Source organism: Mya arenaria, chromosome 12, assembly GCF_026914265.1.
Source record: "Mya arenaria isolate MELC-2E11 chromosome 12, ASM2691426v1".
Classification (NCBI taxonomy): Eukaryota; Metazoa; Mollusca; class Bivalvia; order Myida; family Myidae; genus Mya; species Mya arenaria.
In genome coordinates, this window is record NC_069133.1 from 55707778 (window position 1) to 55718638 (window position 10861).

Consider the following 10861-nt stretch of genomic DNA (forward strand, 5'->3'; position numbering starts at 1 on the left):
GTATTGAATTTAAATACCCGTATCCGTTTGAAATACCAGAACTTATCCAACATAGTCCGAAGATAATGCATATTCAAGAAAATAAAACGAAAACAACAAATGGTACATATATACTTAATAGTGATATTTCATAACCCAAATATAACAGACTAAAATAAAACTATAAGTTAATTGGAAAAAGCTAAGTGTCAAAAAACATTTTAAATAGCGTTTTCTTTAAAAAATACCACTTTCAACGCATCTTAATATTTGAAAATAGTAAAACTTGTCCAGTAAATGATTAAGGGAATTGTACATGCTTTATGTGAGAGCTTAAAGGGTTGCTTACTTAAGCTTTTAATTTAAAGAAAACGTAAATAGAGAAAGAAAAGATCAGTCAAATAAACGAGGTCTTTTAAATAAGTTTTTTTTGTTTAAATGTGTGCAATACTGATTTATAAGTTCAATTCAAGAATTATACACGTCTCGGACGGAGGAAATACGTGACGTATTTATTAACGTACGCCTGAAAAAATTATGTTTCCAGCATTACAAACCGTGTGTAATGTAAAAGATCGGACGAATATAACTTTGTAATAAATTAACGGTTTATTATTAAGTTTTAAGTGCATGTATCCAAATTTCAGCAAAACGATGATGACGACGATGCTGCTGCTGGTTATGATGGTGGTGGTCTTATTCATTTCAATGTTTAGCTTATGTCGTTTATTGAACTAAAGTGCATTCAAATACATTAGTACACTTAAGTTTTTGAGTAAATTAAAACCAAATTTTCGTGCATGTCCCTTTGCACCCTTTTGTATGTTTTTATCAACATATGATTAATTTTAACAATACCATGATAATGTTATTAAGAAATTGGTATCATTCGCACATGAAAATGTTCATTATGTGTCATGATTTTATCGTACTAGTTTATTGCAGATAAGTCAACTATCCCGCCCATTCTAATTCAATGACAATAAACCTGTAGACAGACTGTACGTTAACGTCGTAATCTAATCGATGCCGTCTTACTTACGTCGCAATGTTTAGCAGAATCAGCAGAGATGTCAATGGGTTTACAATCGGTGGTGAAATATGGGAGGAGCAGTCGGCATATTTAGCGTCAACACCATTAATAAACACCATGACACCTAGGCATGAAATGCACAAACTCATGTACTGTATGTGTCAGACTTACAATAACAATAATGCAACTGACTGTGATACTTACACTGATTAAATGAAACCGTGTCCACTTGGCGTTTCAGTGATATCTAGAAAGCTTGATTTAACAGAACAGAATAGAACGGAACGGAACGGAACAGAACAGAACAGAACAGAACAGAACAGAACAGAACATTTATTTAGTGTTTACTTGAGCATATACAGTTCATCGTTGTTACAATAACATAGGCATGGTATGGCAGTAACATTTAAATGAGAGGGTGCAATATACTTATCAAAAATGTTTCCAATCCTCGCAACCTTATAAAGCCTTTGGAGATACAAGCGTTTAGTAGAAATGTTTCGTGTAAAAGGGTCGAACACTCTATCATTTAATGCCTGCAATGCCTGCAATCCGTGGTCAATGTTTTGCAAGGTATGGTACGGTACGTATATTAATTAATAACGAACATGCAGCGGTGTCTTTTAAATTCATACAGAAAGATTTGGGTCGCCATGTATTACTTTTTTTCTCCTATATTAAAAAGTTATCTTCGATCATGTTCGATTATGAGGTGAGGGGTGCAGGGTGTAGCCCGACCCATTTGTTCTTTTATATGATTTGTTTACAAGTGTATGTATAATTTGTATGTCTTGTTTTATCCAAAAGAGCAAATGGATGAACTGATCTAACTAAACGAATACTGCTTGATCTTGCCCGATATTTCCCGCGTTTATAAATGTATGGGAAATAACTCCCACTAGTCATGATAAATGGTGGTGTTTAACCTATTTACCTTACGGTGTCGTCTGTTACAAATTTTCCTGAAAATTCAACAAGACTGAAGATGTCAAAATATGTCTAATTTTCAGAATGTAATCAGCAGCGATGAGGATGATATATGGAACTATACATCACAGAAACGATTGTCACAGGTATTAATATCCATGTGACGTTGAAAATAAAGTTCTAAGTACTGTATCTGCTGCACATTTTATTCTACTTTCACTTTCGAATTTTAAAAGTCATTAGTATAAATGCTGTTTGTAGCTATTATTTTTGACATTTTTATATATACCAGTAACGCTACAATTCTCTACCATTTAACACCGGGCGAAAGTATATGTAGTAATAGAATGCATCAATGTTGAATAATAATGACAAAGTTGTTCAAAATATGTTATGTGTGGGGGTTAGAACCACAGGCATCTGAATCATTGTTTATCACTTAAATGTTGTTTAAAACCATTTTGGGTGCATACAATGAGATAAACAACACATCTGAAGATATTTAGTGTCTTTGATATACAAAAAAGAAACAAGGTATGTAACTCAAACTTACCCGATTTCACGGCTAAATCTTCATAAGACTCATTGACTGCCATTTAGGTGGACTTGAAGCAAGCATTTAGTGAACTTGAAACACTATGAACAGATGAATATTATTTACCAATAAAATGTTATGTCAATAATAAATTTAAGTCCTTATCGACTGGCAGAAATGTCAACTTTGAATCTTAGCTGCTATTAGCCAAGCCTTTATTAGTAGACTTAATGTCCAAATGTCGTAGAGATCACATTATTGTTGCTACCTATATGTTAAAAAGGTGTGTGTACGGCAAATCAGGTTGGAGCCCCTGTCAGCTGCACATTTGTTTCACCCTATGCTAAAGCTTAGTCTTCTGTGAAGCCCTTAACTGGCATGTGAGGTTGTGCCTCATTCAGGGGTATAGCGTGTGGCTTCCTCATTTAGAGTAGAGTTATGGCTCTTGACTTAGTTGGAAAATGCATATAATGTAGGTATATTTTGGAAAAGGTTTCGGTATCTGTGTTGTAATCATTTTCTAATTTCATTTTATATTACAGCCAAGAAAAGATTCACGCAGAAAGAAAAAAGTTAAAACCGAAACAGTTATTAAACATGAAAATGATGGAAAACCAAATCTCAAAGCAGTAACCAAACGACGGAAAAGCAAGCAGAAATCAGGAGGCAGCATAGCAAGCTCACACAAGTTAGATGGCAACGTTGCAGCAAAAATTAAAGCAGAGAGGACACCTAGTAGAAAGAGTTCGGACCAGGATCGGTCAGGTTGGTGATATACAGCTTGTTGGATTTTTGAAAAAAAGAAACTTGAGCCAATGTGATAGCCTTTGAGTCTCTGTCGATATGTAAAAGCTTAAACCTTGGCCCAAAAGCCGTCCGTTATTCAAAAGGATCTTGGTATATATATGCATGTTACCAGAGACAATACACGCATGTATAGTATGCAAGGCCCGTAATTATGGCTATAATAATTGGCACTGGTATGTCCCTCATTTAATCGGGAATTAAACAGACGAGTACTGTATTGGCTCTGCTGCACTATTGTTTTTAATTTACTGCCATCTAAAGGTTGGTTATTTTCTCCAGTAACAATGTTGAAACATTCTCTTGAATGATAAAATTTTATTGATTGTTGTGAACAATAATCAGTACACTAGACCACCTATCACACAGTAATGTGTTGTGTACTTAAAGATTCTTAAGTGTATTCCCTTATTTGCAATTGTTTTGCATGATCATGCATTTTTCCAAATCAAAATATTTTCCCACGGCAGGGCGGTGTCCAGTGTGCCAGATGCCATTCACAGCCCTTTCGCTGGTAGAGACACCCAGGTGGCACGTTGATGATTGTCAGCTCACATTTCTCTCAACTGAAAAAAGTACTGTGTTGGAAATTATTTGTTAAATGGAAGTTTAAGCTTGCAGCTTGTGTGTTTGTTTGAATCGACGTGATAGTCTTGGCTTCATTGCTGCTGTCATCATTGCCAGTTTGCAGACACTTACAAACCATTAAAAATATTTAAAGATGCACTATTACTCCATAATAAGATTTAACACATTTAATACAAAGGTTTTCATGAAGGAAACTGAGTTTAATATACGAGATCTGCAGAAAACACAATATTTCTACCTTATGAGACCATAGTAAATTGCAGTAAATCTTTTAGCATTCACCAATTATTTAATAGTTTTGCGAAACAAGATCCATATTGATCTCGTAACTGTTGAGTCATGGCCCGTTTTTCATAAAGACAACAACAACAATCAAGCGTTGACAACCAGTTGCAGTGCTCATGTCTGATCTTTTTAACGAATAAGGCTTTTTGGGTACTTAAATGAATAGTTATGGCAACTTTTTATGAGATTGGCCCGAACGGTAAAAAATTGTTAGAAAGCGATTGCAAATGTCCAGAGATAAGTTACTAGGAATGTAAGATGTTTTAATAGTATGAAACAAGACTAAAATAGTAAAATAAAGCTTAGTCTAGCGTTTATAAGTGAGAGAGTCAACATGACACAGGTCTAAAAAATTTCAATGGTATTGATAAGGTTGACAAAGATAAATTGTTTGAGGTAAGGCACTATGACAACACATTGGGCAATGCACAATTGTTTTTTAAATATGGATCAAGAATGTTGGTCTTCAACCAAAGTAAAGGAAACATATCCATTTTTGTTCCAGATGATAACAATGCTGTGGGTATGTACGCTTTGTAACTGTAAATGTTGTGTTCTGGTTCTTTCTAAACACATCAAAAATTGCTCACAATTACAGCACTATTGCCATTTTTCCTAGTGCCAGTGAATAGTAGCTGTGGTTTTGTTCAATTACCTTCTGACTGTTTATCCTCGCATTAAACTGTTCACATTCCCCTGAAATCCTCCTTTTAACAGGGCTTCTAAAAACTGACAATTTGCTGGTCTGGACTGATTTTGGCCACGCTGGTTTAATGTCAGGAACAGAAAATGATTAAAAAATCGGTCTGAAAATCGGTCTGAAATTGATTCATTTTTTCGATCCAAAACGTCTAAGTGAGTAAAAATTGTAATACACAGACCTGGTACACAGACCTGGTTTGTCATTCACACCCCAATAAAAGTGACAAGATCACAACCATCACATTAATGTGACCCTCTGCATTGTTTCGCTACGATGAACACTCGATATCTTCTAATTGGCATACACTTGTAATCGGTCAAAACACATTGTAGATCACTGGAGACACATTTTGCTGACTCTGTATCGCAATTATTTTCAATTTTGTTTGCTGTGTTATCTTTCCATGTCAGAAATAAAAGTTAACTTTTTTCTAGCAACTAGGCTTTGCTTAGATACAGGCTAAATGGCAGGTTTAAATGGGCATATAATTAATCGTTACATTAATGTATTTGCATTTAAATTGTAAAATCTGACTTTGGAAACGGCCTGTTTTTGTTGTTGTTTTTTATTTTGGTCGGGGGGGGGGGGTTGAGGGCATTTTATATGTTATATTTAGCATCCAATAGCTTTAGATGTACTCAAAGAATCAGCGACCTGTTATTTTTATTTCCTTAGTTAGTTTATTTTTCTACCAGCAGAGTAAATGTGTTGGAAACAGGTGCCAATTTTTAATTAAAGTGATAATAGGACTGTACGCCTTAAATACCTTGCGCAGTCTTTGTCCGTGTACAGTAATTTTATATTGCATTAAACTTTTGATTGCTTTGCCATCTTTTTAAAAACAACAATGAAGGCGTGCAATAGGAAACATTACGCATAGTGATCAAATTTAAACCATAGTACTGTGTAAGAGTCATATTTTATTAATTGCACAATCCCTGGTGCATATTGGTTTATGGTCAATAACTAAACGACTGCTAACTACTCTGTAGAAAGTAACAGTACATTATGGTGTCTCCTTGCAACTCAACAAGCCATGGATTTATCCAAGTTTATTGACTTAGCAATGTTGCTTGCCTTACAGAAGTTCAAAGATCTCTCGATCAATTCTGTTTATTTTGCCAGTTTTGGTAGAGGCTGTTGCAAACCATTCGGCATGTTTGTCCTTTATGAATGAATGTTTAAGTTTATGTAAGATGTGGATAAGTAGGGATGGAAACGATTGCAAAATTTATATTCAAGTATTCGGTTATTCTTTCTATCGAATATTTGATTACCAATATGAATCTTTTAGAAGTTTTAGTAAATCATTATTATTTTGCTATAGTAATAGCAAGCATCTTTAACCCTTTCTTTGTTGTATCAGCAACTATTTATTAAAATTAAACTTACTGAAATGTAGGCTAAAAAAATAAATAAGGTTTGGGTTGGGGGGACCAAGCTTGATACCAAATACTAACAGTGAATGGACTTACACTCTAGCAAAAAGGCTTCTTACAGAATGCTGCAAATCCTTATATAACTCATTGGCTTAAAATAAAAGAATACATGAGATTTGATATTGCCATAGAGACATAAAGGCAGGATTGATTATATATTACTAATAACTAAGAGTGTAAAGACTAACACAGAGGATATAAAACGCCTTGATAAAGCTACATGTAGGCTTCGGGCCCAGTACCTAGCTGAACTGAACCAAAATTAATAATATCTAAAAAGGCATGTATGTAATCAACATTTTCAGTCATTTTAAGCCTTATACAAACTGATTTTTATGCGTCGGAAAGGAGGCATACATCAATTTCACTGTCTGTTTGTCTATCATTTACACACAATTGTTTCGGCTTTAACTTTTCCATTGCAAAGTTTAGATCAAACTTCACAGAAATGTACAGGTGCCTAGGCAGTTTTACCACACATAGCACTCATGCTATTACCACATAGAGTTCAATTGGCTTATAATCACTCTGACAAAGCTGAATTGGGTACATGTGTCACATTCATGTTACAGTTCTTGGTACATTTGTCACATTCATGTTACAGTTCTTGGTACATTTGTCACATTCATGTTACAGTTCTTGGTACATTTGTCACATTCATGTTACAGTTCTTGGTACATTTGTCACATTCATGTTACAGTTCTTGGTACCCGGTACATTTGTCACATTCATGTTACAGTTCTTGGTACATTTGTCACATTCATGTTACAGTTCTTGCTTTACTCTCTGGGCTTGTACAATACATTCAATAATCATACACCAATTTTTGATAGTACATCAATTGTAATTTTACTTGCCTGACATCACAACAATGAACATTTACATCCATACATACTACATGTATTTCATTTCTTTTGTTCTTTGGCACATCAACAGGAAGAAAGGATATAATCACATATTGTAGGGAGGTTTAACAAGATTGCTCTATACAGTAGTGATGTCAGTATCAGCAAATTAAAAGGGGGCTTTATTGTAGCAACAGCCCAAAGATGAACATGAATGCGAACATAAAGTTTCCTTCACTTTTTAAAATGTGAAAAAGTGACTTACGTCCCTTCCCATCATCTAATCTTTGATACATTATCTCTCACTCACTATTATTTGCGGAAAAAAAGGAGGAAATAAAATCCTGTAGAAAGAGTAAGTCTTGATTATATCAATACACATAAGAGTATCACCCTATGTAAGTATTTTTGAAGTTAATATTTATGTACTACGTGACTTTGTTTTTGTGCTGTGCCCATCCCAACATCAATTCCTTGATCCACCCCTGCTTATTATGTATGTCTATGCTTATCATGTATGTCTATGCTAATCATTGTATGTCTACCTACTTTCCTTTACTGCAAATGTATAAACATATACCCTATGATTTCTAGCTTGCTTCACTTGTTACAAATATTAACGTTTTAAACGTTTGAAACGTAATTAAAAGAGTTTTGCTTGTTTAAGTTCATAGACTGACCCACGACTGACCCACGAATGACTCGTGTCTGACCCACGACTGATCCATGACTGACACACGACTTGCCCACAACTTACCAATGGCTGACCTATCACTGACCCACAACTGACCCATGTCGGACCCACGACTGACCATTGTCTGACCCATGTCTGCCCTATGACAGACCCTAGACAGACCCATGTCTGACTTACAACCTTCCCACGACTGACCCACAACTGACCCGTGTCTGACCTATGACTGACCCACAACTGACAAATGACTGACCCATGTATGACCCACAACTGACCCAAGTCTGACCTATGAATGACCCACAACAAACTCGCTCCATTACACTCCATTGGTCGCTGAGAGTAATGGAATTGGTCTATTGTTGACAACCGGCGATAACTCTTCAGTATGCACATAATGTAACAAAATATGTGTTCTTTTCAGGGATGCAAATGAATGGCAAAATTGATATTCGAATATTCGGTAATTCTTTCGATCCAATATTCGAATATTCAATTACCAAAATACATATTTTAGGAGTTATAGTAAACTATTATCATTCGCTAAAATATTAGACGGAGCATTTTAACCCTACTTTGGCATAGCCAGTACTCGCGGCGGATTTCCCCAAATGAGCCACAGAAACTCCCCATTTTCAGAAAGAAAAAAACAATAGATTTTGAACAAACAAAAAACCAATTCGAATAATTTCATTACACTGCCTTCATATTTGTAAACAATGTTGAATTTGATGGATTCCTGGTAAAATGGTGTGATGAGCCAATTGAGGGTACCGGTATTCCCGTATGACGAGCAGTCTCGTTCCTGGATTGACCTCTACTAAATATAACTATGGAAAAACCAAACCAACTGGGGAACTAGTAAACTAATTAAACGAAAACATACGTGGACTTTGACTTTTCTAGTGCACACCAATAGAGGAAATATATTTTATATAACATTATATCGTTACATGGAAACAGTTTATAGCAAATACATGAAACTACATTATTGTAGTACATGTCGTTTATATCATCATCACAGCGATTTGAGCAATGTTGCACAGCTTAATTTGCAGCCAGGACAACACATTGGCGTGAAAGCCGATTCCTTAAATCCTTAATTGGCATTTAAATTTGCCGAAAATAATTGAAATTGCTGATTGTCACTTGTCTTATACGGCCTTGCAGTTATTGTGATATTACGGGGACTTTTTCTAGTATCTGACACTATGTCCCTAAATGACACATGACGTGTGTTTAGTGTATTGTCATCACGTTCACACCTATGGCATTATGGGCTAAAAACAAGACAAACAAACTTTATACACAACAACAGAGATGTAAGCAAAAGGTGCAATTATTCCATTAATTCAACAACAAAAAAATCGAATATTCAAATATAAATTTTGATATTCGAATACCAAACGTTTGATCGAATATTTGAATATTCGTTTGCATCCCTAGTTCTTTTTAATCTTGATATGCTGGTATAAGCCAGGAAAGGTTTCTACATGTATGCATTCTTAAACAAAACATTCCAGGTGAATCATGTATCGTGATGCCATTAGACCCCCCATCCCCCACGTATATAGACTGCTCATTACCAACCATGGCTAGTTGAAGCTATATATAAATACGGTCTTGTTGATGTGAAATATTTTTGCAGTATTTTTAAGCAATTTTTGTTGGCAAATTCAAATCTTTTATGCCCCCGAAGACTGTTATATTAAAATCACACCGTCTGTCTGTCCGCGTGTGCGGCTGTCAGGTTTTTCCTGTTTGGTCTGTAACTTTGTCATGCAGGGAGGGATTTTATAAGTACTATAGGCACATGTGTTCGGCATAAAAAGACGACGTGTTGCTTGCAATACCCATTATCTGACCTTAAAGCTCAAGGTCACACTTACATGTTTATCATCTGGAATTCTGCTTATATGCATATATATACAGTATAGTCTTGTTCGGGCTGTAACCTTGTCAAGCACAGAGAGTTTTAAAAATTAATTGGCGCATGTTTTTGGTACTTAAAGACAGCGAGTCGCATGCAAGACCTGTGACCCTGCCCCAAAGTCCAAGTCACTGTTGGAGTTTAATAATAATGGAATGCTGCACATATGCATTTGAAAATTACTTGGCAAGTCCCTACCATGTCCCTACCTCAAGCTCATCATTATGGAATACTGCATTATGCATATACAGTGTAGTTGGTCGTGTCCAGGCTTTAACTTAGTATAGCAAAGTTGAATTTAAAAATGGCACATGTGTTTTATATGTTGATGCGATGTGGCATGTGCAAGACTCACTGCCCTACTTCAAAGTTCAAGGTCACACTTAATCATTTAAGGAATTCTGCAAATATGCACTTAAAGTGTAGTTGGTTCTGTCCGGGCTGCAATATTATCATGCATGGAGGGATTTTAAAATGAATTGGCACATGTGTTCAGTACATGAAGACAACGTGTCAGGTGCAGGACGCATGTCCCTACCTCTTACTGGTTCACTCATCCACACTTGACGTCAGCCATCATAAGGACTGGCATATGCATCAAGTTTATGATAGCTCTTCATGAATGTTGGCATATTAGTAATAGCATAATTCATTGAACTGGATGGCACTTCGGGGGCATTTGTCACCTACTGTGACAGCTCTTGTTTCAATCAAATTATCCGTTTCAAAATTGCGAAATTTAAATTAACTATATATAAATTATATTTCCTTGGCAACTGAGAGACTATTCTTATTGGTTATCTCTTTTAGAATGTCCACAGGGGACAGAGTGTGGTTCTACTATTGCAAGCCATTACAAAAGATTTAAACACACAGAGCTGGCCAGGTCTCTCCGTAAAAGCCAGTCCGAGGCTACCAGCTCAAGAGGTATAATGTGATAGCAAACAAACAGTGAAATATCAAAGTTATCATATTAATAACATATTTGTAGGAGAAATGTTTATGCTAGCAATTTTTGTAAAATTAATTTAATGAAATTCTGAAGAGGTAATTGCTATTATATTGACAATAACTTCATATTAACAAAAGCTTTACGATCTTTTAT

At 35.5% G+C, this 10861-nt stretch overlaps 1 protein-coding gene across 2 annotated transcripts in view; it reads left to right on the forward strand.

The window, feature by feature from the left end:
• The first annotated feature begins 563 nt into the window (after positions 1-563).
• LOC128211474 (DNA cross-link repair 1A protein-like) overlaps positions 564-10861 on the forward strand; it is a 43623-nt gene continuing 33325 nt past the window's right edge. The window contains exons 1-6 of one of the 2 annotated variants that reach the window (XM_052916295.1): positions 564-1595; positions 2023-2085; positions 3017-3239; positions 3749-3853; positions 4657-4674; positions 10567-10683. In XM_052916295.1, the coding sequence (XP_052772255.1) occupies positions 1545-1595; positions 2023-2085; positions 3017-3239; positions 3749-3853; positions 4657-4674; positions 10567-10683 (577 nt within the window). In that variant the 5' untranslated portion in view covers positions 564-1544. The remainder of the gene's footprint in view (positions 1596-2022; positions 2086-3016; positions 3240-3748; positions 3854-4656; positions 4675-10566; positions 10684-10861) is intronic. The other variant, XM_052916296.1, reaches the window with a different exon arrangement.